Below are 27,581 nucleotides of genomic sequence, written 5' to 3'. Positions count from 1 at the left end.
ATCCTTAGGCAATGTAAGTCAGACTCTAGTCTTCCATTTTACAATTGTGAAATGGAGACACAAAAGAGCCAGCTCTTCTTACATAACTTGGCTCCCTCAGTAGGGCCAGTGGAGGTGAGCAGGGCCAATAACGCTGAAAGGAATGCAGGGCCCCAGTTCCTTCAGGGACCCTATTTGCTCTTTGTCTGGGGAAGTACAGCCCTTTGCCTGGGCTGCTATTGGCTGCTCCTCCCAGCCTGGAATTATAAAGCCATATCTCAGAGGCTCTCGAGGCCTGTGGTTCTGTCCTGCCTTCTGTAAATCTTCGCGGCTGGGGCCAAATCCAGAGATGGGTAAGTGCCTCCTGCTGCTGCTGCTGGTGGTCCTGTCCTCACTGCTGGGATTCCTGCAAGGTGAGCCCTCTGGGGAGCATGTAGGAGGTCAATGGGGACTGAGGAGAACCTGGGTGAGTGGCAGGTTATGTTTCCAGGCACTGCCTCTCTCTTTGACTCTTTGTCTGCCTGCCTTGACATTAGAATGTCCAACAGATAAGACGACCATAAACATTTTACAATTTAATCTGGGGCATTCTGTTTTTGTAGGAATACATTTCAATATCTTTTTGCTTGAAAGTCTGTTTTTCATAACTTCAACTGGTGAAACATTTTTGAAAGCTGAAATACTTGGGTACTCCATTTGTTGACTAAGATTTCAAACTGTTGGGGTTATACTGTAGAAACAGGATGGACCCTCACCCAAACTTGGATCAGATGTCGAGACTGATGATGTCACATATGCACCAGGAGGGTGTGAAAAGGTTTATTACTTACCTAATGAGGCTTTCTCAGGAGAGCAGGGCTTACTGCCAGGTGTCTTAAGATGGCCTGAGGGAGCAGAGAAAGGAGACTCGAATTTCTATGGTGTTGAGGGGGACAGACAGGGCAAGGGTTCCTGCATTCAGGTAGGGGCTTGTGTGGTTTGAAACTCCCACCAGTGGTAAAGGAGGGAGCTCCTGAGGCCCAGATGTGGGGCACAGGGGAGAGACTTCAAGGCTGCCAGCTGTGAAACATCAAAAAATGGAGTCAGAAACTCTACTACCTGACCAAAATGCAACCGATATTTGTGGGACCTTTTACAAAGTGTTCATTACTGTTGTAGAACACTTAGATTGAATCACAATGTAGTTCCTTAGAAGCTAAACCATTTTCAGATCTGCTTGATGACAGGGAGCAGGGAGAGATTTTGCTAAAGACTATTTTTTATTCCACATCACAAAACTTTTACAGTTCAGTTATTTTACCTGTGGGTGTGTATGTGCACATACATATGTAATATATAAAATATATATTTTCATATATATAATTCATAATATAACATATTCTATATGTTATATATTTTAACCTTTATAATATATAACATTAAAATATATAAAGTATTTACATATATATATATTTATATTCATATACTATCTGGTTTGGACACAGGACACATTTCAGAATTATGTGTGCATCAAAACCAACTATAAGGGCATTTTTTGCTCTCTGGGGTCTCAATTAAGTAAAAACTTTTTTTTTTTTTTTTGCTGCAATATTATATTCTACCAGCATTTGCATTTATTCTTTCACAGTAAAAAGAAATGATTTTATGTTCTATGTGGACTTTTAAATTAAATTTATTATAGCATTCACAAAAAGTCAGGTGTTTCACCTTCTACAGAATATACTTTCATAGCTTTTATTTGATTCCATGATTGATTGAAAACTGGAATGATCATTGGTATTAACAGGCATCATTTGTTTCCAATGTCCTTCTTCAGCAAACGGAATCAGCCTGTTAATAGTCAATGTTTTGTTTGTTTTGTAAAAGCACAAGAAGACTCAGAATAAAAAAATATAAAAAATTAATTTAGAAGAACACACATTTGATCTAAATGAAAATCCATCATCCTGGCTTGTGCTTCCCTCTGAAGCTGATAGGAGTAAAAATCATTTGTCTGGAAGGTGATCCCAGGAAATACCAGGAGGGGCGTGGGGAAGTAAGACAGAATATGCAAGGAAGTTAATAAGCTGGACACCATGGTGGGCAAATGGAATCCATCCTGCTGGAAATTCTGGAGGACAGTGTAGAGGATCCAACTCATGGGTGAGAAAGTTGGAGTATTCATCCCCCGATTCCCCATCTGTTCTTGGGGGAGGGATGCTCCCAGGGGCATCTGCTCTACACTGTTCCAGCTGCCCTGTATGCACAGCAAGTGTGTCCTACAGTCCCCTGTCAGAGTCACAAGTGTTGCAGTCACAAGCATGTGGAGGTGAAGGCTGAGGGCTACGGGGAGGGCGATGGGAATTACACCTGCTTCAGCCAGTGATACGTGAGAAGCCTCTGTTGCAGCTGCACAAGTGAAATCATCCTAGGGCACAGCCTTCTTCAAATAACTACTAACTTTCAAAAGAGCCACTGAAATTCTTAAGCAGATTTGTATCTTTAGGAGGTTTTCATGGGATCAGGGACAGCACAGGCCCAGGGGCGATGGTAAATATTGACAGACAGGCTGTTCAAGTTATACAGTCATCATTAAGTTTAGAGGAAGAGGAATTGAGTGCTCAGTTTTCTATTGAGTGTGCACTTTTCAAAGTTCACTCCAGGTGAAAAGCTTTATTACAAGATAAAAATGTGTGAGTAAATAAAAAAATGTATAGTTTCAGATTTAAACTACACAAAAAATGATGAGGCCGTGGCAAGCACATTGAAATGACCTTCTATTTGTTCTGCTGTAGGTTTCCCAGTCCCTGTTTCCCACATAAATATTTCATTTATACTTGACCTTTAACTTCTCACATTTTGCACGGATTCAGTTGACTTGTGGCTTCCTTCCAGTTTCCACTATCTTTCTTAGCCCTCTGTTACTCTCTCTTTCTTTAAAATCTATTGTCTGCACAGCTGGCAGAGTGAAAATGCAAAACATAAACCAGTTAATGTCATTCTCTGTTGAAAAACCTCTGATGGCTTCCTCCAACTTTGAATAAAATCCCAGTTCTTACAATGGCCTAAACTGTCCTGTCCAAATAAGATATAAGCTGAGCTACAGATGTTATTTTAAATCTTCTAGTAGGCATATTAAAAAAATAAGAAATGTGTAAAATTAACTTTAATAGTATTTATTTAACCCAATACATCTAAAATATTATTTCAGCATGTAATCAACATCAAAGTTACTGATGAGCAATTAAAATTTTTTTGTGTGCTAAGTGTTTGAAATTGACCTACAGCCCATCTGTTTGGACTACTCGCATTTCACAACAGCCATGTTAAGTCCCGTGGATACCATGTACAACAGTGCGGGTCTAAGCAGATACGTGCTTATGGTCTGGTCTCTACCGACCTCTTCAGTCCCACTTTATAATGTTCTCACCCTTGTTCCACTTTACCTGTGCTGTTCTTTTTGTTTCTCAAACTGGCCAGGCTAATTCCGTCTCAGAACCTTTCTGTGCACTTGCCGGTGGATCTTCCTGGACCAGTTTCCCAACTTCTCCCAGCCGTTTAAGTAGTCAGCTTAAAAAAAAAGATCATTCAGGTTTGAGCTTAAATCACCCTTGAGAAAGCTTTTCTGCCTCCCCAAGGTCTCCCCACGCTGTCTCCTCCATGTTTCCTCCATCTCATCATCTTCACGAGTCACCAGGACCTGAAATAACCTTTCTTATTTTTTCATTGTCAGTCATTTTCCCCATTTATTTTTTTAGTGTTTAAATAAGTGGAATGCATGTTTCAATGCCCCTTCAGCACTCAATTCCCAACACCTGGAATACTGCCTCCCACACGTCAGGTGCTCATTGTTCGGTGAATAACGCAGGGAGCGCAGGGACCACTGGGTGCTCATCCCAAGGAGGAGGCTCCAGGGCAAGTGTTTGTCCGGAAACTCCCTCCCTCCCTCTCTTCCTCCCTCCCTCCCTCCCTTCCTCTCTTCCTTCCTCCGTTCCTCCCCTCCTCTCCTCCTCTCCTCAATCTCCCCCTGGCTTGCCTCACTCTCTTACTTCCGATCTTCTCTTTTACTTCCCATCCCCCTCCTCCCACCCGTCCTTCCTCTCCCCTCCCTGCCCCCTTCAGCTCTCCTTTTGGGCTGAGTCCTGGCGTTCTCCTCGGAGCCCGACTCCTCAGATGAAAGGGAGAGTGGAGGGTGGGGCTCTGTGTGAAGGAGGGCGCGGGGAGGCTTTGTGAAGCTGCAGCCAGGACGGAGCAGGGGTGGGCAGTGCCGACTCCTTCACAGCTCCAACCATCACCTGTTCTGCTCCTGCAGATGCCATTCACATGGAACATTTTCAGTGGTGCCCCCTGGTGTTGGGGTGATAATCAGTTGGCAAGTGGGGTCAATGGAGCTGCAGTGAAGGACTTGACCTCACTCCTCCAGCAGCACAGCCCATCCCTGGGAGGACAGGGAGAGCCCTCTGCGCTCAGGTGCAGACCTTGTGCCTAGAGGCGCACACGCCTCCTCCCAGGTGTAAGCCAAGCGCGGAGAAACGACCTGCTTTCAGCAGATTCGTCAGCCGCTGGGAGCCGGTCAGTGTCCAGGCGCACCTGGGTCACAGGCGTGCTCCCTCCTGAGCAGCCGGGACGCTGGGCCGGAAGAGCCTTATTATTCCTCTTTGACTTTCCAGCTCTAGAATGTTTCCAGTGTCACCGAGTCAACGCCAGTGGGGTTTGCGAGAGCGGGGAAAGCTTCTGCCAGACTCAAGGCAGCCAACAGTGCTTCCTGAGGAAGGTCTACGAAGGTAGGTGGGGCCTGAGAAGTCTCCTGGGTGACCTTTGCCAGAGGTAAGGGGCTGGCAGTGGGTGTTCAGGGTGGAGGGATAGTAGGAACCCTCCATGGGACCCCAGGAGAGCCTGGGCCCCAAGAACAAGGCAGGTTGCCTGTAGGACTCAGGGAAGTGACCCCTCAGGAACCCCGAGAGTAGGAACTGCATAGAAAAGGGGTTGGTTTTCTTTTCTTAACCTAGTGAAACATTTCATCTGGTTGTGGTACTGGGCTGCCCTCGCTATTAATTGGGATGGTGACCTGTAAGCAAAGTAGGGAGTTTAGCTCCTCAGGGTAACGGGAACTGGGCTGCTGAAATTCCTCTGAGCGGGACCTGACTGTGATGGGGTTTTGGGCAGCTAGGGACATAGATTGGGGGAGAAATGGGCAGGGTGGAGAGGGCAATTTCTATTCATCCTCTCTGCCCTCTCTTGTGTGGAGGGAATGGATTGAACTCTAATATACAGAGCTTGCAGAGCTATTTTAGGAGAGCCCACTAGGGGGCCCTACCTCCAGCATCTCATTCCCAGGAGGCAGACATTCACCCTACCAGGAGCATGAGTCCTCCATGGAATGTGCTGTTTCCTCTGAATTCTTGATTGGCTTGTTGATGCATTGATCCTGTGATTCATTCAGGAATAATTACGGAGCTGCATACCAGGATATGCTGGGCCCCATACCCATGGGCCTGCAACCTGGATTCTGGGGCCTCACTTGCCCTCTTCTCTGTCCCTTTCCAGGTGACACCATTTCCTATGGATACCAGGGTTGTAGCAGCCTATGTGTTCCTATGAAGCTCTTTAAACTCAATGTTACTGTGGAATTTAGATGCTGCCATGACTCACCTCTCTGCAACAAGTTCTAAAGACAGGACCCAGCTTTTGCCCTGATGCGGTGGATGAAGCTAAGTTAGGATCCCTTTCAACCACCACAGTCTCCAAGACTCTGTGATCTGAATATGGGTCCCCTATGAGAAGGAGCCTCAGACTCGTTCTGTTTTGAGGCCCCCTTTCCTTTCCTTCATTGCAAGATGCCCCAGGGATAATTTTTGAAACCAAATTGGGGTGAAGATTGATGGGCATAGCTAGCTCCAAGGCTACCTTCTCCCTTTTCAGGCCCTAATCATCAGTCACATTGATTGCTGCTTAAAAAGGCAGCATCTGTGGAAAGCTGCATTTGTGATTCTGCATGTTCTGGGGGCAGGAACTGAAGGAGGAGGGAGAGTCTTTGAAAGCTGAAAACAGTAGAAGTGTGAGGGGGGTCCATAAATGATGGGTTAGTTGAGTGGGCTAGGTGTTGTAACACAAATCTCTTAAGTATCAGTGGCTTAAAAAAAAAAAAAATGGAGTCACTTATGTCAAAGTGATCTAAGATGGAGTTGGGAGGCTATTAAGGAAGTGAAACTTACACACGTCCATCCCTAAACCCAACATAAACTTTGGACCCATCCATCCTGAGACCACCTGGAACTTGTCTTCTTTACTCCTTAGAGACCACAGCTTAGCAACCAATGTGCTGCCAGCAAGTGACTGAAAGCCTACCGGCACCAATCGTAGTTCTGTAAAGATAACTTACGTTATTTCTCTGGAATATCTTTTTTGCCTTTAGAAGCCCCCGCTATTTTCTGTTCCCCCCGGAGCACATTTGAGTTGCCATTTGAATCGGTGCCTCCCAAAATGCAATTCTTAGAACTCTAAATAAACTCTTTTTCTTATTTGCAGCCTTCTGCATTGTTTGGGTATCACCTGATAATGGTCTCCGGATCACCATAGCTTGTTTTTGTATTCACAGAAAACATGCCACAGGCTGGGTGGGAGAGTGGGTTTAGACACATCTCCTCAAGGGTGCAAACCATGTGGACGTTAGAAGACTTTCCTCTGGTGTGGGTTGATTGGATCAGTGGTGGACACTTGACCCAAGATGAGTCAATAAAATTCTCTTTCCTGGCAATTTGTTACTGGATTTTAGAGTCTAATTCTTTGAATGTGATTAGAACTGTAATATGAAACTCAGCTGCTATGGGGTGCCCATCTTCATCCATGTGATGGAGAACCAGGGAAAGAAAGTCCATCTGCAAAGACAGAAGACTGAAGATAATTCTGAGTGGTGGAATTATCTTTAGAATAAGAAGCAGAGTGCATATGTGATCTTATTCTGGCACACTAAGTACCCATTTTTCATCCACCAGTGCTTGATGTTTAAATACTTCACCCAAAGGTGCATTTCAAAGGTGCAAAGCAAAGATGTTGAATGTCACTAAAATGTTTCCAGTCCTTGTGATTGTGTCTGCTCTCAGCATTTATATCTTTCTGTGATGCAGCCAATAAGAAGACAACAATGATAATCATAAGTTGCAGGTATCAAAAGCAGTACTCTTGTATGCATTATATCTTTTTACTCTCACAGCTTTGTGAGGGAGGTACTATTATTATTCTCATATTATAGATGAGGGAACTAAAGCCTAGAGAGGTATAATAGGTTCCCAAAACTGTGGCAGTAGATTTCCACCCAGACGATCTGTCTCCAAAGTTCACAATACTCTCTCCAATCCAAAAGTTACTTATTGGAGCAAGAATAGACAAACATTCTCTGTAAGGACCAGAGAGTAAACATTTTAGGCTTTGTGAGCCATACAGTCTCTTATAACTATTCAACTCTGTCATTTGTAGCAAAAAGCAGCCACAGAAAATAGGTGAATAAATGAGCATGGCTGTCTTCTAAGGAGATCTGGCTAATGTATAATGTGGATGCACAATGCACAGTAAAGAGGGGTAGTGGCCCAAACGGATAGAGACAGAATCTTATGTTTAAAAATTTTCTTGTTCTGCCTTAAAAATACTTTTATTTCACCAATTCCTGGGTATGAAATTGCTATGTCATATGGTAATTCATTGTTTAACTTTCTAACACAAAGTTAAAAGAACTGCCGAAGTGTTATCCAAAGTGGCTACACCATTTTATATTCCTATGATGTATGGGGGTTCCAACGTAGTTTTTATTTGCATTTCACTGATGGCTTCTCTTTTCTTCCTAAAACATGGCTTAATTGCTTCCAATGTCTCCTTCATCTTCTCTTTGTCAACACTCTTATGAGTGAGAGCCCAGCAAGACATAGGGCAAGAGAATCATGGCTGGAATCAAAGAGTTTGTCTGGCAAATATGGAACCTAAACAACTGACTAGAGGCTCTTTGGGACTATTAAAGGATTAATAGATTATTAAGACTATATATTGTCTCCTACAATCATCTCTCTTTCTTCTGGACCCACTGGCCCACAACCCAATCAGCCCTTCAATCAGTTTCCATGTACTAGTTCCATGTCTCTTCCTTCCATAAAAAATTATACCAAAAACCCTGATATTTGACACAGAGAGAAAACATTAGGAGGTAAAATATGTGCTCAGCACAGGGAGGGAAAAATGGAAGGGGGTTTAGAAGCAGAGCTGAGAATCAATGAGAGGGATTCGTTTTTATCATTTGGTGGCTCAAGCCAAACACAGACATATATGGGTAACAGGAGGATCTTCATCTGTTCATAAGCACAGATCTAACCTCTCCCTCCACTGAGGACTTTAGTGAGAACATGTAGATCTAGCATCTTCCCAAGTGGTGGGGGATAGAGAAGAGTCGCTGAGTTTAACCAGTGGAGAACTATATACAAATAGACCCAGATGTTGGAGCTGGGCTTAATATTCTTTTTTTTTTAATTTTAATTTTTAAATTGTAGTATAGTTGATTTACAATATTTCAGGTGTACAGAAAAGTGATTCAGTTATACATGTACATATTCTTTTTCAGATTAATTTCCATTATAGGTTATTACAAGATATTGAATATAGTTTCCTGAGCTATACAATGGGTCCTTGTTGTTTATATATTTTATATATAGTAGTTTGTATCTTGTTAATCCCATATTCCAAATTTACCCCTCCCCTCTTTCCCCTTTGGTAACCATAAGTTTGTTTTCTATATCTGTGAGTCTGTTTCTGTTTTGTAAATAAGTTCATTTGTATCACTTTCTGGATTCCACATATAAGTGATATCATATATTTGTCTTTGTCTGACTTACTTCACTTAGTATGATAATCTCTAGGTCTATCCATGTTGCTGCAAATGGCATTATTTCATTCTTTTTTTATGGCTGAGTAATATTCCATTATACATATATACACCACATCCTCTTTATACATTCTTCTGTCAATGGACATTTAGGTTGCTTCCATGTCTTGGTTATTGTAAGTAGTGTTGCTATGAACATTGGGGTGCATGTATCGTTGAGTTAAATTCACCTTTGAACAATGTTATCAAGTCCTATTGAAATGAGGTTTAGACTCCTCAAAGTAGTACATTTCCTTAGTGTCCATCCTCTCCACAGAGGCTACTTACATGGAAAACGAATTGTAGGACAAAGGGAAAAGGGAGAAGGAGAGGAATTGGGATGGGACCTGCACCCCGGGGAGGGAGGTCTGAAAGAGGAAAAGTTCCCTCACCCTGGGAGCCTCCTTCACTGGCTGGGAGTTATGCCAGGACAGATAAGGAGCTTCAGAGGCTTGAGAGGAGAGTGTAGGAGCTGGCCTGCAGCCCCACAGGGTAGAGAGAGACCAGTACAGACAGTCCTGGCCACATCACCACACATCCCAGCCTGAGATGTATGCCTGGCGCTGGTGTGTGCAGTGGTTGGGTGCTGAAACTGGGAGTTCAGTGGACAGACATAGGGAGAGGACTCAGGTTGGTTGCACAGAGACAGGTCATAGGGACTGGAGTGCAGTTGGGCTGCAACTGGGGGCACGTGCAGGATGGAGTGTGTGTCCTCCATAGGAATCCCATGTCAACACAGGAAGGGAGGGACATGGGTCTGTCATAGCAGTCTCATTATCAGCATGCTTACAATGGAGGAAAGACTGGCAGCTGTGGGTTCTGTGAACTTTGTGGGCACATGTGGAGGCAGGGCTGAAATCTGAGCCAATTCCACCAATCCTACTGCAGGTGCTGGGATACAGCTCTGGTGGGTTCTTGCTCTGGTGGATATTGGGACCAGGACTGCACATGCATGCCTGAGGGCCGTTTGAGCTGATTAACTGTGGGCTCAGGGGACACAGTGCCAGTGAGTTTTCACACCAGCAGCTTTGTGAGCACACATGCGTGCTTAAGGGAGCTCCAAGCCAATTACTGGAGCTCCCATGTGGAGGCAGCCCCTGATGGCAGTGCCAGCAACAGTGATCTTTGTGGGCATGCACACCAGGTGGCAGGCAGCATCACAGAATCACAGGTCCCAGCGAACAGCTCTTGCAGAAGAACACTCAGCAGCTCCTTTCCTAGAGGGAGCAATCCAGTCCCACCTATCTCACTGTGCAGCTTAGAACCAGATCTGGGAGCTTCTACTCCAACAAGTGGGGAGCAGACCCTGCCCCCTAAAGGGCTATGACAACCACAGATCAAAGAGGAGGCCCTGCCCAACATCTAGTGCAGACTCTGATCACCACAACACCGAACACACCCCTTATCAAGGGACCAACAGCCAACACACTCTGAGCAAAGATATGGCAGGCATCCATACCAAAAACACCCCTGCACCAAAAATATTGTACTCTTACGTGCTACACAGGGTCTCTCCCTCATATAACACCTTCAAGTCCACAGTAGATAACTGTTTCTCCTAAATTAACAGAGTCAGAGAAATATAGTAAAAAAAAATAAAAACAGAGGAACTACTCCCAATTAAAAGAAGAGAAATCCCCTGAAAGAAAAAAACAATAAAACAGACCTCTCCAGTCTATCAGACTCCTAGTTCAAAAAGAACATAATAAAATGCTAAAGGAATTAGAAAGGGCTATTGATAGAAAAGTGGATCACTGTAACAGGGAACTAGAACTATAAAGAGGAGCCGATCAATATAAGACAACTCAATTGCTGAGATGAAAACCAAGCTAAAGGCAATAAATAGCAAACTAAATAGTGCAGGAGAACGAATAAGTGATCTGGAAGACAGAATGATGGAAATCACCCAATCAGAAAAGCAGACAGAAAGACAAATTAAAAAAAAAAAAAAAAGAAAGCAGCATACAAGATCTATGGAATAATATAAAGCATGCCAACCTATGCATAATAGGGATTCCAGAAGGAGAAGAAAGAGGAAAGAGGATCAAAAATGTATTTGAAGAAATTATGGCTGAAAACGTGTGAAACCAAAAGAAGGAAATAGATATCCAGGTAGAGGAAGCACAGAGAGTCCCAAACAAGATGAACCCAAACAGACCTACACCAAGACATATCATAATTAAAATGGCAAAATTTAAAGATAGAGGATTCTAAAGGCAGTATGAGAAAAACAGAGAGTTAGTTACAAGGGAACCCCCATAAGGCTATCAGCTGATTTCTATACAGAAATGTTGCAGGCCAGAAGAGTGGCAAGATATATTTAATGCCCTGAAAGGGAAAAACCTGTAAGCTAGGATACTATACCCAGCAAGATTATCATCTAGAATAGAAGGAGAGAGAAAAAATTTCTCAGACAAGCAAAGACTAGAAGAATACAGCAATACTATACCTGTCCTAAAAGAAATATTGAAAGTTCTTCTCTAAATGGAAAAGAAGCAAGAATCTATAGGAAAGGGAAAATCACAATAGGAAAGGCAAGTTTATAAAAGGATTGAAGATCACTTATATAAGCCATTATATAGATTAAGAAACAATCGAATATTTTGTGAAAGTGATTATAACTACAAGGAAGAGCAAAAGGATAAACATAAAGGTGTAAAATAGGACATAAAAATCACAAAATGGGGGGGAGAGTAGTAAGAAAATGTAGACCTTTAAGAATATGTTTGAGCTTACGTGGCTATCAGTCTAAAACAAGTAAATATAGTTATGGGTTAACATACTTGAAATCCATGCAGCCACAAACCAAAAACATACAGTAGACTCACAAAAACCAAGGAACTCAAGTGTAATAAAAAAGAAAATCAACATCACAAAAGGGAAAAAAAAAAGCAGAAAAAAAGAACAAAGATTAAATACAAAGTCAACTGGAAAACAAGGTTTAAAATGGCAATAAATACATACTTATCAATAATTCCTTTAAATGTCAATGGACTAAATGCTCTGATCAAAAGACAGAGTGGCAGATTGGATAGTGAAACAAGAATCTACAATATGCTGCCTACAGGAGACCCACTTTAGGGCAAAAGACACATATAGATTGAAAGCTAGGGGGTGGAAAAACTATTTCATGCAAATGGAAATGACAAGAAAGTGGGGGTAGCAATACTCATATCAGACAAAATAGACTTTAAAACAAAGGTCATAAAGAAAGACAAAGGAGGACACTATTATAATGATAAAAGGATCAATACAAGAAGAGGATATCATACACGTTAACATATATGCACCCAACATTGGAGCACCTAAACACACAAAACAAATACTAAGAGAGGTAAAGGGACAAACTGATGGGAAGACAATAATAGTAGGAGACCTTAACACCCCACCCAGTGATATCAATGGACAGATCTTCCAGACATAAAATCTGTAAGGCAACAGAGATCCTGAATGATACAATAGAACAGTTAGACTTAATTGATATCTACAGGACACTACATTAAAAAAACAAAAAAACCAAAAAACAGAATACGCATTCTTTTCAAGTGCACATGGAACATGCTCTAGAATAGACCACATAGTAGGGCACAAAACAAGGCTCAACAAATTTAAGAGGATAGAAATTATTTCTAGCATCTTCTCTGTCTACAATGTCATTAAACTAGAAATCAACCACAGAAAGAGAAACGAGAAAGAAAACAGTCACATGGAGACTAAACAATATGCTACTAAAAAACCAATGGGTCAACAATGAAATCAAAGAGGAAATCAAAAATACTTCAAGACAAATGACAATGAAACACAGCCATACAAAACCTATGGGATGCAGCAATAGCAGTCCTAAGAGAGAAGTTCATAACGATACAGGCTTTCCTCAAAAAAACAAGAAAAATTCCAAATAAACAACCTAACTTAACGACCTAGAAAAATTAGAACAAACAAAACCTGAAGTCATCAGAAGGAAGGAAATAATAAAGATCAGAGAGGAAATAAATAAAATAGAGATAAAAAATAGAAAAAAATCAATAAAACCAACAGGTGGTGTGTTTTTATTTTTTACAATTCTTGTTTTCAAATTTTTTTAATTTTTAAAAAGTTTTATACAATTTTTAAAAGTTACTTTCCATTTAGTTATTACAAAATATTGGCTATATTCCCCATTTTGTACAATACATCCTTGAGTCTATCTTACACCCAATAGTTTGTACCTCCCTCTCCCACACCCCTGTATTGCCTCTCCTCCCCTCCCCACTGGTAACCACTAGTTTATTCTCTATATCTGTGAGTCTGCTTCTTTTTTTGTTATATTCACTAGATTGTTGTATTTTTCAGATTCCACATACAAGTGATATCACACAGTATTTGTCTTTCACTGTCTGACTTACTTCACTTAGCATAAAATACTCCAAGTCCATCCACGTTGCTATAGATGGCAAAATTTCATTCTTTTTTTTATGGCTGAGTAGTATTCCATTGTATATATATTCCACAGCTTCTTTATCCATTCATCTATTGATGGACACTTAGGTTGCTTCCATATCATGGCAGTTGTAAATAATGCTGCTATGAACATAAGGGTGCATGTATCTTTTCAAATGACTGTTTTTTGTTTGTTTGTTTGTTTTGGATATATACCGAGGAGTGCAATTGCTGAGTCATATGGTAGATCTATTTTTAGTTTTCTGAGAAACCTCCATACCGTTTTCCACAGTGGCTGCCCTAACTTATATTCCCACCAGTGGTGCAATATTTGTTATCTGTGGTTTTTTGTTTGGGGTTTTTTTTTTTTTAACCACTCTGCACGGCTTGCGGGATCTTAGTTCCCTGACCAGGGATTGAACCTGGGCCCTTAGCTCACAGTGAAAGCACAGAGTCCTAACCACTGGACAGCCAGGGAATTCCCAATTTGTGTTCTTTTTGATGATATCCATTCTGACAGGTGTGAGGTGATATATCACTGTGGTTTTGATTTGCATTTCCCTGGTGATTAGCAATGTTGATCATCCTGTCATGTGCCTGTTGGCCAACTGCATTTCCTCTACTCAGTTCTTCTGCCCATTTTTCAATTGCTTTTTTTTTTTTTTTGATGTTGAGCTGTATGAGCTGTTTATATATGTTGGATATTAATCCCTTATTGGTCATATCATTTGCAAATACTTTCTCCCATTCAGTAGATTGTCTTTTCATTTCATTGGTGGTTTCCTTTGCTGTGCAAAAGCTTTTAAGTTTATTTAGGTCCCATTTATTTATTTTTGCTTTTGTTTCCTTTACCCTAGGAGACAGGGCCATAAAATTATTGCTGTGATTTATGTCCAAGAGTGTTCTGCCTATGTTTTCGTCTAGGAGTTTTATAGTATCCCATCTTAGATTTAGGTCTTTAATCCATTTTGAGGTTTTTTCTTTCTTTCTTTCTTTCTTTTTTTGTATATGGTGTTAGAGAATGTTCTAATTTCATTCTTTTACACGTAGCTGTCCAGTTTTCCCAACACCACTTATTGAAGAGACTGTCCTTTCTTCATTGTATATTCCTGCCACCTATCATACCAAAACCAGACAAAGACACTACCAAAAAAGAAAATTACAGGCCAATATCCTTGATAAATATAGATGCAAAAATCCTCAACAAAATAACAGCAAACCAAATCCAGCAACATGTAAAAAGGATCATACACCATGATCAAGTTGAATTCATTCCAGAGTCACAAGGGTGGTTCAACATATGTAAATCAATCAATGTGATATACCACATCAACAAAGGAAAAGACAAAAACCACATGATCATCTCAATAGATGCAGAAAAAGCATTTGAGAAATTCAACATTCATCCATGATAAAAAAAACTCTTTTCAAAGTAGGTATAGAGGGAACATTTCATAACATAATAAAAGCCATTTATGACAAACCCACAGCCAATATAATACTCAATGGTGAAAAGCTGAAAGCCTTCCCACTAAATTCTGGAAAAAGACAAGGGTGCCCAGTCTCACCACTTCTATTCAACATAGTATTGAAAGTCCTAGCCACAGCAATTAGACAAGAAAAAGAAATAAAAGGTATCCAAATTGGAAGGGAAGAGGTAAAATTGTCATTATATGCAGATGACATGATACTCTATATGGAAAACCTAAAGATGCCACACAAAAACTATTAGAACTGATAAACGAATTCAGCAGGGTATCAGGGTACAAGACTAATATACAGAAATCTGTTGCATTTCTTTACACTGACAATGAAATATCAGAAAAGTTTAAAAAAATCTTGTTTAAAATTTTATAAAAAAAAAAAATACAATAACTAGGAAAAAACCTACCCAAGGAGGTGAAAGACTTAATGCTGGGAATTATAAAACACTGATAAAGGAAATTGAAGATGATTCAAGGAAATGGGAAGATAGCTCATGCTCTTGGATTGGAAGAATTAATATTGTTAAAATAGCTATACTACCCAAAACAATCTACAGATTTAATGAGATCCCTATCAAATTACCCATGACATTTTTCACAGAACTAGAACAAATAATCCTAAAATTTATATGGAACTACAAAAAAACCAGAATTGCCAAAGTAATCTTGAGGAAAAAGAACAATGCTGGAGGCATAACCCTTTGAGACTTCAGACAATACTACAAAGCTACAGTAATCAAAACAGTGTAGTATTGGCACAAAAACAGACAGATCAGTGGAACAGAATAGAGACTCCAGAAATAAACCCACACACCTGTGGTCAATTAATCTTTGACAAAGGAGACAAGAATATACAATACAGAAAAAAAGTCTCTTTAGCAAGCGGTGTTGGGACAGCCGCATGCATATCAATGAAGTTAGAACACTCCCTCACACCACACACAAAAATAAACTCAAAGTGGTTTAAAGACTTAAATGTAAGACGCGACACCATAAAACTCCTCAAAGAGAACAGAGGCAAAACATTCTCTGATATAAATCATAGCAATGTTTTCTTAGTCTCCCAAGGCAAAATAAATAAAAGCAAAAATAAACAAATGGGACCTAATCAAACTTACAAGCTTTTGCACAACAAAAAGACAATCTATGGATTGGGAGAAAATATTTGCAATCGATGCTACCAACAATGGCTTAATTCCTAAAATATACAGATGGCTCGTACAACTCAATATCAAAAAAACAAACAACCCAATCAAAAATGTGCAGAAGACCTAAATAGACATTTCTCCAAAGAAGACATACAGATGGCCAACAGGCACGTGAAAAGATTCACATCTCTAATTATTAGAAGAATGCAAATCAAAACCACAATGAGGTATCACCTCACACTGGTCAGAATGGCTGTCATCAAAAAGTCTACAAATAACAAATGCTGGAGAGGGTGTGGAGGAAATGGAACCCTCGTACACTGTTGGTGGGAATATGAATTGGTGCAGCCACTTTGGAAAACAGTCTGGAGGTTCTTTAAAATACTAAAATAGAGTTACCATATGATCCAGCAATCCCACTCCTGGGCATATAACTGGAAAAGACTAAAACTCTAATTTGAAAACATACCTGCACCCCAATGTTCATAGCAGCACCATTTACAATAGCAAAGACACAGAAGCAATCTAATGTCTATCAACAGATAAATGGGTAAAGAAGATGTGGTATATATATAAACAATTGAATATTACTCAGCCATAAAAAAAGAATGAAATAATGCCATCTGCATCAACATGGATGGACCTAGAGATTATCATACTAAGTGAAGTAAGTCAGACAGAGAAAGACAAATATATAATATCACTTTTTTTTTTTTTAAGATATTTTTGATGTGGACCATTTTTAAAGTCTTTATTGAATTTTTTACCATAATGCTTCTGTTTTATGTTTTGGTTTTTTGGCACCGAGGCATGTGGGATCTTCCTGGACCAGGGATCAAACCCACACCCCCTGCATTGGAAGGTGAAGTCTTAACCACTGGACTGCCAGGGAAGTCCGTATAATATCACTTATATGTGGAATCTGAAAAATAGTACAAATTAACTTATTTATAAAACAGAAACAGACTCATAGACATAGAAACAAACTTATGGTTACCAAAGGGGAAAGAGGAGGGAGAGGTTAAAATTAGAAGTTTGGGATTAACAGATACACACCACTATATATACAATAGATGAACAACTAGGATTTACTGTATAGCAAAGGGAACTATATTCAATATCTTGTAGTAACCTATAATGGAAAAGAATAGAAAAAAAAAGAATATAGATACATATATACAGATGTATAACTGAATCACTTTGCTATACACTTGAAACTAACACAATATTGTAAATCAACTATATTTCATTAAAAAAAACCAAACTGCCCTGAGAATCTAACCACCACCAGCACAAAGAGCAGCCATAAGCAGACCCACATTTCCAATTGAATCAACCTGAATCAAGGTGCTGAAGGTCTTACACAGGGAATCAGGAATGATGGGCCGAGCATGATCAAGGCAGGACCAACAAGCCACCTTTGGTTGTGAAAATAATTTTCTGGGCCCAAAAAGAAAAATTAAAAGCACTCATAATTACATCGCCTAAAGATATCTGTTGTTATATTTTGGTATAAAAGCCTTCAAATCTTTTCTCAAGTTTGGTGCGTATTTTATATACAAACATATTCCACAAAAAGAGGGATATCCAGCAGCATGCGATTCTGAATTATGACTCTCTCCTAGGTGGCTGATGATCTGAGCACATGCAGGACTTCAGGCTTTGGTTTTATTCTGAACTTCTGGGGAACTGAGGCTAGAGAACCATCCTTGCCCCCTAAACTCCAGCAATTCGTCTGTTATGGGCTGAACTGTGTTCCTTCAGAAGGATATATTGAAGATTTAACCCCACGTGTGACTATATTGGGAGACAGAGCCTTTAGAGAGGTAATTAAGTTTAAATGAGGTCATAAGGATGGGGCCCTAATCTGATAGGAATGGTGTCCTTATAAGAGGAAGAGGTACCAGGATCCTCTCCATCTCTCTCCCTCTCCCTCTTCCACAGCACCCCTCCCCCCCACCGCCCACACACATCGAGAAGGCAGCTAACTCTCTGCAAGCCAGGAAGAGAATTCTCACAAGAAACCAACCCAGCTGGCACCTTGATCTTAGACTTCTAGCCTCCAGAACTGTGAGAAAAAAAATTTCTGTGTTTACCACGCCCAGCCTGTGATATTTTGTTATGGTGGTCCTAGCAGACCAATACACGCTCCAAGCTCCTTCCAGGTAATTTCCCCCATTGGACGTGGCTTGGGATGGTGAGGAAGGAACCTACACCCCTGCTTCCTGCACTCAGCACTCACCCCAGCATGCAGAGCAGAGTTGCTCCCAGCACCAGCAGCTTGTCCATTGCCCTCAGGACCTGAAGTTTTCCAAGTCGACGACCTGCAGGCTGCACAGCCCAGCTTCCCAGAACCCTGACTTTATACTGACTTTGGAGGAAGCAGGGACTAAAGTGCCTCGGGGAAGTTTTTCTCTCACTGTGCTCAGAGAAATTAAATTCAATTTCCTCACCTCTTTCAGAAACAAAAAGGAAGGACATGATTGAAAGAGGAAGGTAATTCATCCCTGTGAGGCTCTCAGCAGAAAGAATTCACAGAGCAAAGCTCATCTCTCCCCAGAATCACTGGGTAGTGTCTTAGTCAGCTCAGGCTGCCGTAACAAAATACTACGGACTGAGTGGCTTAAACCACAGAAATTTATTTCTCACAGTTCTGGAGGCTGGGAAGTCCAAGATCAAAGTTCTGGCTGATTCTGTTCCCTGGTGGGGGCTTTCTTACTGGTTTGCAGCCAGCAGCCATCCTCACCTGGCAGAGAGGAGTGGGGAGAGAGGGGGGGAAAGAAAGGGAAGAGAGGGGGAGAGAGCAAGTGAGCTCTGGTGTCTCCTCTTATAATGGCACTAATCCCATCATGAGGGTCCAGGCTCACAACTTCATTTAAACCTAATTACAGGTTTCCCCTGCTATCTGAAAGTAGAGTGTTCCCATGAAATCTTTCATAAGCTGAAATGGTGTAAAGTGAAGAAGCAATTACCTTAGGACGTATCTTGCTAACAGATGCACAGAATAAATCCAGATAAAGCACGGACGCTTGCAGACACCGTTCTAAGCTCCGGCAGCTTGAGGCTGAGATGCTGAGTTCTGAGGGGAGGAGCTTGGCGATGCGGCTCTCACTGCTCAGGGGTGCGCTGTCTCTATAAAGACTGCTAAAAAACACACGCAGAACACTATCTTCACTTTTCGTCTTTTTTTTTTTTTTTTGGTAAAAACAAATTCTCTTCAGATTTATTTTGGTTAGGGAAAACAGGAACAAATGTAGGTCTTTCCTAAAAGCAAGTAGCATAAAGCAAACTTTTGAAAAGCAGGGCATACCTGTACCTCCCAAAGCACCTCTCCAAATACCGTCACACTGGGGGGTCAGGGCTTCAACATATGAACTTGGGGCAAAATTTAGTTTAAGCAGATAGTGACCTCAGGGGAGGGAAATCTGAGGAATGGTCTGTGAGAAGCTGGCGGGGAGGAGTTCTTTTGTCCAGGATAGGACAGGAGAGGCTTGCGTGCTCATGGCAGCCAGTCAATGAATCAAAGCCTGATTCTTGGGGCTCTTGTTTGCTCCTCTCGTGGCAACATTTCTGACCCATCTGATTCTAGTCATTCCTCCCCACTGCCTCCCTAACTGCCCAGATATCCAACCATGCCTCACACACAACACGGAGAGCCTTGGCTGCAGCCGAGCAAGGATGGAGAACAGACAAGCCCTCCCCTCTTTGCTGGCGGGATGGGGGGCGCGCCGCTGTGTGGCTGTGTGAGGAGGGAGCTGGGAAAGAGAAGTTTGATTGCTCTGATGAGTTTTGGCAGATGAGGCGGACCCTACCCTGCCTGCAAGTTTTCATTAGAGCCCATCTGCTTGGCTGATCTGAACCGGCTGTGACCGGTGCTGTAAGAGGACTCCATTTCCACTGGCTTAATTTGGGAAATGATGCAGAACCCCTGGCCTGGGCTGTCTGTTTATCCCCCTTTTAGTCTCCATCACTACCTTGTCCTTTGGCCCTGGCCTGAGATAATGGCTGTTCTGAGTAGAACATCTGTGAGAGGGAAGAGTGTGGGGGGGCGGGGTACATCTGTCCTGGGACTAGGCCTGCCCTTAGGCTGAGCTGAAACAGGGTTTCATGTCCTATGATGTGAGGGGAAAGAGAAGTGTCACTGTGTGTGTGTGTGCATGTGTGCATGTGTGCATGTGTGCATGGGGGGTGTGTGTGTGTGTAGGGCTGCCCAAGAGAATAGAAGGACAGAGGAACAGAAGTTGGGGTGGTGTCATCATATTCAGTCTTCATCTCCTTCCCAATCCCAGTTTTATCTGGGAATAGTCACGGCAGGGACACAAAGATAAGTGATAAGACAAATAAGAATACAGTTAGGACTTAGCACGCATCAAGTAACTAAAAGGCATCGTTTTATTTAATCATGGCAAAACCCTAGCAGGTAGATTCCATTATTGTTCTCATTGGCCATATTAGGCAGCTGATGCTTTCAGAAAAGTTAAGTAATTTGGCCAGGGTCCCTAGCCAGTAAGTGCCAGAGTCAGAATTTGGGCCCAGACTTGACCAGTTATAGAGCTTGTGCCTTTAGTCGCCCTGCTCCACTCTGGTCCCAGCCTGAACTCACCACTGGGGGTTTGACAGGGATGGGTGGGGCCTGGAAGCTTGGGGAGGCTGAAAGTCCCCCCACCAGGGAACCTGGAGAGGAAGAAGAGGCTCCTGCAGGGAGAGGTTGGGCCTCTCAGGTCCCTGCCAGCTTCTGTACACACTGCAGTCATTGAGGCTCCCTCTAGCCTTCCTCGTGGACCTCCCAAGCCTTCTCTTTTCTTGAATAATCTGGAAAGCTCACAGCTTTGCATTCAAGGCCCAGCATCATGCAGTCCTACTAGACCATCTAAACGTATGCACTGAGGCAGAAACATGGGTACCGGTGCTCAGGGCACTCTTGAGTGTGGGCAAGGGTAGGGGAAAGTGTGACCACTCAGGAGTCTGGGGGCGCTGTTCCAGAGTGGGGGTGGCTACGCCCTACCTGGGGAGGGTGGCTGTGGGTCTAGGTATATAAGAATAAGTTTGAGCCGAGGGGAATTGTGAGGAAAACATATATAAGACTTTGTGATGGATGAAGGGTAGCAGGAGAAAAATAGATGATCTACATTTTTATGCCTAATAAAATGGAATAGAAAAAAATGAAGTAATAGAAATCTTAGTTTATTTATTTTTGAGGATTGAGGTGTGAGGATATGTCAGACCCTTTTCTAAGTACTTTACATTATTAAACACTCCCAACTATTTCATCGCACTCTCCTGGCAAATGAGATTCCTGATGCATAAAAGAAAGCTAAATATCTTTCAAGAGGAGGTATTGAAAGAAAGTGGGAATTCAGAAGGTGAAGTTTTCATTGGGGGAGATTATGATGAATCAGTATTTGAAAATGATTGATAAAGGAGAGGAGAAGTCCTGTGAACATGTGAACTTCTTTTTAAGGGCTGTGGACCTGACATAGTCTCTTTGTTTCTCTCCCCGGAAGGCTGGTGTGATGTCATGGCAGCCAGGAAAGTGTAACAACATGGCAGCCCAGAAGGGAGCAGGTTTCAAGAAGGAGGCAGTGGTCAATCAGGACAAATGCCAATTAGGGGTCCAGATGTGTGGACAGAAAATCACTATTGGATTTGGTAACACGGAGTCACTGGTGAGCATAGCTAGAGCAGTTTCAGTGGAGTAGAGGGTGGCAACTTGATTGGGGTAGGCTGAGCATAGGAGAGAATGAGAGGTTGGTGAGGGCTGGTAGAGAATATGATCTGAGCAGGACCCTGTGGGGCTCCTGGGCACAAAAGCCTTTCTGTGCCCCCCATTTCTTTGATTACAGGAAATAGGATTTATTCAGCCTCCCTGACCTTCCCTGAGTTCCAACGGGCAGGTTCAAACAGTTATTAATCAGAGAAGGGAGGGGATGTGGAGACAAGGGAGGAAAAGTCAAGAGAAACAATATTTCAGCCTTGGGGCAGGGTCCTGGTTCCCCCTCAAGGGATACACACAACAATATCTTCCAGCTGTTTTGCAGATATTGAAACCCCTACCAGGTGGGAGAGGTTTACTGTATGCTGCCCACAAGCATGCAGACCCCAGATCCAGCTGGAACCAGAAGGTTGATGATGCCGACTCCCACTTACCTCCCCACCAGCCAATCAGAAGAATGTCCACGAGCTGATCACGCCCTCTTTGGGCCATTACTATAGGACTTCTCACTACACCCTCCAGGTTGGGACACACAATTTTGAGGGCACTAGCCCACCCTGGCCCCCTTTTTCTACTTCACCCGAAGCTCTGTCTCCAAGATTTAATTCAGTGTTGGGGTACAGAGGCCGGATTCGGCTTCAAGGATAAAGGAACTTTCAACAGGTTTTGCTGTGAAGGTGAAAAGGGAATTAAGGGGTAGTTGTAGCAGAGTAAGGATTAACATAGTTTTCCTCCTGGGACTTCCCTGGTGGTCCAGTGGCTAAGACTCCACGCTTCCAATGCAGGGGGCCTGGGTTCGATCCCTGGTCAGGGACCTAGGATCCCACATGCTGCATCATGTGCCCAAAAAATAAAAATTAAAAACAACACAAAAACCCATAGTTTTCCTTCACCCCCACCATCACCACCACCTCCAACTCCATCACCAACATACCATTGCATCTTATTGCTACTGGCAAGGAGCTCGCTGAAAAACTGCAGAGCTGGGGAAAAGACATAAAAGGAAGGAGAAGGAGGCAAAGTGCTCTTATTTGGCACAAGGAACCCCCGAGAGGCAGAAACCCAGAAAGCCCCACATCAGCAGACTGGCCTGAGGCCAAGTGAGTTGATGACTGGTGGTAGGTAGGGGGTGAGAGAGTCAGACCCAGAAGAACTAGGCATTTCAGCATAAGCCCAGATTAGACAAGAAGGCCCTGTCCTTGGGCTCCCGGGCCCTACGGTGGATCCCTCACTGGACGGGGTGTCCAGCATGTCTGGTCAAGCAACCTGGCTCCCTCACATCTGATGGCAACTTGAAGGGAACTGCCAGAGACAGCAGGGAGGGGCACTCTTTGTCCAGTGGGCCAAAGGTCCTGGTTCGGTGCACAGGATTCCTTAGCCTTTATCTAAAGGAAGCTTCTGGAAGTAATTCTGGCTGGAGCCCTTAGCCTCCTCCCATCCCACACAACTGCAGCCTCTCCAAGGCTTGGTCCCCGTTCCAGCCACCCATTCCGCATCCCTTCCCTTCCTGCTATTCTTGGAAGAGATGGACAAGTTCCTTCTGCTGGTCTTGCTGCTGGGAGCCTTCTCTGCCCCTTTTTCTCACCAGTGGGCGAGACCCTAGGATGAGGCTGGGGGTCGGGTCCGTGGCTCACGTGATCAGCAGGGAAGGGCACCACAGAGGCTGTGTGCTGCCTGCGCCCTGACCCTGACCCTCTGGCTGCTGGCCTCCTCAGCTTGGGAATGGATTTAGGATCTGCTCATGGGCTCATTGTGGGGGAGTTTCTGGCTAGAGGCAAGATGGAGATGGGGGCCCTTTATTCTTCAGAGTTTTTGGGCTTTCAGTAAGGGACAGAGACTGTGGTTGTTCCGAAAGTTCCCTGTAAGAGGACTTAGGGGCAGCACTGTATGTTTGGAAGTCACCAAAAGACTTGTCTTGAAACTGAAATTCAACAGCAAACACACTGATTGCACTTGGATTGCAAGTTTATTATTCCCGCATGGAGATGGGTGAGTCTTCAGGATCAAGGGGTCACAAGCCTGTCTCTTAGCTCCAGGGTAAACCTTGGTACCCCAGTCAGTGCCTGATGTCCTTATGCTTCTCTATTATCCAGGGATCCCTGAGTTTGCAGGAGTCTGAACTCATCTACGGTTTGTAGGCCAAAGGTTTTTTTTCCATTCTCCTCTCACTGGTCTTCCCTTTGCTCTCATCTCTCCTACTATAATTATGCTGCTGAAACCTCAGGCTTTTGAATCTTTTTGCTAAACTTTGTTAATCTTGCCAGTGTTATTCATATATAATGGGGTTGGGGAGAAACTGCATGGAGGTCCCAGAAATAGTCAAGTCTCAATGGAAGCAATGTAATGGAGGAATTTCAGGCACCATGGTAAGCAGTGGAGACTTATCTATGCTCATGCTGGGGGCTCTGAAATCTCTACCTGACTCTGACCCAACCAAGCTGGGTCCTAGCTGTCAATGAAAAAATTAATCAAGAGTCGATCTAAGAAAGAAATGGAAAGTTTTATTTGAGCTAACCTGAGGATTATAACCCAGGAGACAGTCTTTCAGAAAGCTCTGAGGAGCATTAGAGGTCAAAGCACAGTCATAAAAATTTTTGAGAGAAAGGGTTAGACATCAAGTGACGTACTGACAGTATACACAACCCAGATCTGCATGTACAAAGCCAGTAGTGGGTGATCGTGACCCCTTACAAGACTGAGAAGGAATGTTATCTCCTAAGGAGGTCTGGTGAATGCAGATGCACAATACACACTAAAGGGGAGGGAGGAGGCACAGACGGGCAGAGAAACGTTTTAAAATTTTCATGCCTTGCCATAAAATAGGAATTTCATTTCATCATGGCCCTCCCAACCAAGGGCTCAGCCTCAGTGTCTGCTCTCTTGTCTCAACTACAGTGTGCACAATTCTGCCACAGATTTTACTTATTTATTTATTTTTTGTGGTGTTTCCTTTTTTTTAAGGGTGTTTCCATTTCAAAAAAAATTTTTATTGGAGTATAATTGCTTTACAACGTTGTGTTAGTTTCTACTATACAGCAAAGTGAATCAGCTATACGTATACATATATCCCCTCTTTTTTGGATTTCCTGCCCACTCTGCCACAGATGTAAAACGCCAGTGTTAGGATGGTAAAGGGAACTGCACCAGGACAGAAAACTTCAGCGTGTAGAGATGGGGATGTGCATGCTGAGATGAGTCAAAGGAAAGCTCTCTGTGCTGAAGCCCTGCTAGCCTGGAGGGGCTGCTTCTGTCTTGGACCAGCATAGGGAGCTCCCGTCAGAGGGAACCCAAGGTGGGAGGTGGGTGTGTCCCCACCCTGGAGGTGGTATCTGAAGGTGGCAGGCAAAAGGCCCTTTCACTTTCAAGCCATCAACCTGTCACTGTGTTTGAATAACCCACTCAGCTGGTAGGAGCCTCTCCACCCCATCCCTTTCTTCTTTCCTGCATCGTGGCTTTATGACCACTGGATATTTGACTGTTCAGTGCTCTGGAGTCCAGGCATCATCTCTGATGCTAAGGGAATAGTGTTTCAAGAGCGATAATGGAGGGGCAGGGGTGGGGTGGGGTGGGGGGGGTGGGAGTTCCCTGGAGGTCCAGTGGTTAGGATTCTGCACTTTCACTGTCTGGGGCCCGGGTTCAATCCCTGGTCGGGGAACTATCCTGAAAGCTGTGTGTCCAATAAATAAATAAATAAACAAACAAACAAATAAATAAATAAATAACCGATGCTGCAGTACAGGCAGAGTCTCTGTGCAGCAAACACCTGGGAAGTTAACAAAAATAAACATTTAGGCTGCCTGATTGCAAATTCGTTTTAGAGGTACTAGATTGATATTCTTTTTCTGCCGTTATGTTGGGACTGCAAAGTCCTGAGGCATTATCTAGCCCCATTTCTTCCAATATGTTCTCCCGATAAGCCTGCCATACCTTCCCATCCCATCTAAGAATTTCCTTTCACTTTGGGGCAATTTTTCTCTCCTTGGCCACTGGCTTCTTCTTCAGTGCCTACACTCAGTTCTCCCCTGTTCTATCTCTCTGTTTCTTTTCAATCATCCAAAGAGTCATCTACACTCCCTGATGTGCATTTTCTCATCTCTCACACTGGTTTTAGCTCCTCGCTGAACTGGCTGCCTGTTTTTTTAATAATACAGAATCTGAAAGGGAGACTGTTTCTCTGCAAATGTAATGAATTCATTATTGGCCATGTGGGAAATGATGGGCTAGGTAGATGGATACAGAGGTGTAGAGACTGGGATAATTTCACAGCTGGAGATGCCAGGTTTTGGATCATAAATAGCTACATGCTAACCAAAGACATATAAGCTGCTAAAATCCTGAGAGTTAGGTGGTTGTCCACTGAACCAGGAGCTGAATGGTAGGAATAGCATGGAATTCTAAGGAACACTACAGTTAAAGGGTTGGGGAATTCTCTGGTGGTCCAGTGGTTAGGACTTGGTGCTTTCACTGCCTAGGGCTTGTGTTCGATCCCTGGTCGGGAAGCTAGGATCCCGTAAGCAACTTGGCAGGGCCAAATAAATAGAAGGAAAGAAAGAAAGAAAGAAAGAAAGAAAGAAAGAAAGAAAGAAAGAAAGAAAGAAAGAAAGAAAGAAAGAAAGAAAGAAAGAAAGAAAGAAAGAAAGAAAGAAAGAAAGAAAGAAAGAAAGAAAGAAAGAAAGAAAGAAAGATAGAAAGAAAGAGAGAGAGAGAGAGAGAGAGGAAGGAAGGAAGGAAGGAAGGAAGGAAGGAAGGAAGGAAGGAAGAAAGAAAGAAAGAAAGAAAGAAAGAAAGAAAGAAAGAAAGAAAGAAAGAAAGAAAGAAAGAAAGAAAGAAAGAAAGGGTTGGATGAAGGAGGCACCCTTAGACTGAGCGGGGCTGGGCAGAGAAGTAGAAGGATAACTGAAAGGAACAGCATCCATAATTCAAGGAGTCAGAAGTTCTAAGAGGCAGTGACGAGTCAACATTGTTCGAGGACCTATCAAGGTCCAATCATATAAACATGACCTTGGTGCCTACTGATGGCCTTGGTCAGGTCAGGTTCTGGTGAGAATTGGTGGCAGAAGCCAGATCAGAGAGGACTAAAAAGTTAGTGGATGGAGAGGAAGTGGAGATAGTGAGTGTGGACAACTCTTCAAAGAAGCTTTGAGAAGAAATGAGGTAATGGGGTGGTAGCTAGAGGGAGGGCTGAATCAAGGGACAGCTTTTTTAGGAAGAAAGATTTTAGCATTTTTTTTAATATAGGCTTATTTATTTTTGGCTGCGTTGGGTCTTTCTTGCTGCATGCGGGCCCTCCCTAGCTGCCCCGAGCAGGGGCCACTCCTTGTTGCGATGTGTGGACTTCTCACTGCTGTGGCTTCTCCCGTTGAGGAGCACGGGCTCTAGGCACGTGGGCTTCAGTAGTTGTGGCACGTGGGCTCAGTAGTTGTGGCTTGCAGGCTGTAGAGCACAGGCTCACTAGTTGTGGCACATGGGCTTAGTTGCTCCACGGCATGTGGGATCTTCCCGGACCAGGGCTCGAACCCGTGTCCCCTGCATTGGCAGGCAGATTCTTAACCACTGAGCCACCAGGGAAGCCCTCTCATTGTGGTTTTGATTCGGATTTCCCTGATGGCTAATGATGTTGAGAATCTTTTTGTGACCTTATTGGCCATTTGTATATTTTCATTGGGGAAATGTCTGTATAGATCCTTTGTCCATTTTAAAACTGGGTTATATATCTTTTTATTGTTGAATTATAAGAGTTCTTTATATACTCTAGATAAAAGTCTTGTAATAAATATATGACTTGCAAACATTTTCTTCCATTTTGTGGCTTGTGGGTGGTCTTTTTACTGTCTTAGTGGTGCCTTTGAATTACAAAAGTTTTTAATTTTGATCATGTCCTTTGGTTGCTTGTGCTTTTGGTGTCATACCTAGGAAATCATTGCCTACCCCCCCACCTCAATTTCTATTTTTGT

General features: G+C 42.9%; 1 protein-coding gene across 1 annotated transcript; it reads left to right on the top strand.

The window, feature by feature from the left end:
• Positions 1-328: 328 nt before the first annotated feature.
• Positions 329-5,630, top strand: LOC137772646 (protein PIP-1). The gene is made up of 3 exons (XM_068556700.1): positions 329-392; positions 4,629-4,742; positions 5,506-5,630. The coding sequence occupies exons 1-3, from the start codon at positions 329-331 to the stop codon at positions 5,628-5,630; spliced, it is 303 nt and encodes a 100-aa protein (XP_068412801.1).
• The last annotated feature ends 21,951 nt before the right edge of the window (positions 5,631-27,581 follow it).

Source organism: Eschrichtius robustus, chromosome 11 (assembly GCF_028021215.1).
Source record: "Eschrichtius robustus isolate mEscRob2 chromosome 11, mEscRob2.pri, whole genome shotgun sequence".
Taxonomy (NCBI): Eukaryota; Metazoa; Chordata; class Mammalia; order Artiodactyla; family Eschrichtiidae; genus Eschrichtius; species Eschrichtius robustus.
Note: the sequence above shows the minus strand (reverse complement) of the source record. Positions and strands in the feature narration are given on the sequence as shown.

Coding starts and splice junctions, on each gene's coding strand:
- LOC137772646 (XM_068556700.1), top strand. CDS start 329: ATGGGTAAGTGCCTCCTGCTGCTGCTGCTGGTGGTCCTGTCCTCACTG. Junction 393..4,628: donor ACTGCTGGGATTCCTGCAAG/GTGAGCCCTCTG, acceptor TTGACTTTCCAG/CTCTAGAATGTTTCCAGTGT. Junction 4,743..5,505: donor CCTGAGGAAGGTCTACGAAG/GTAGGTGGGGCC, acceptor GTCCCTTTCCAG/GTGACACCATTTCCTATGGA.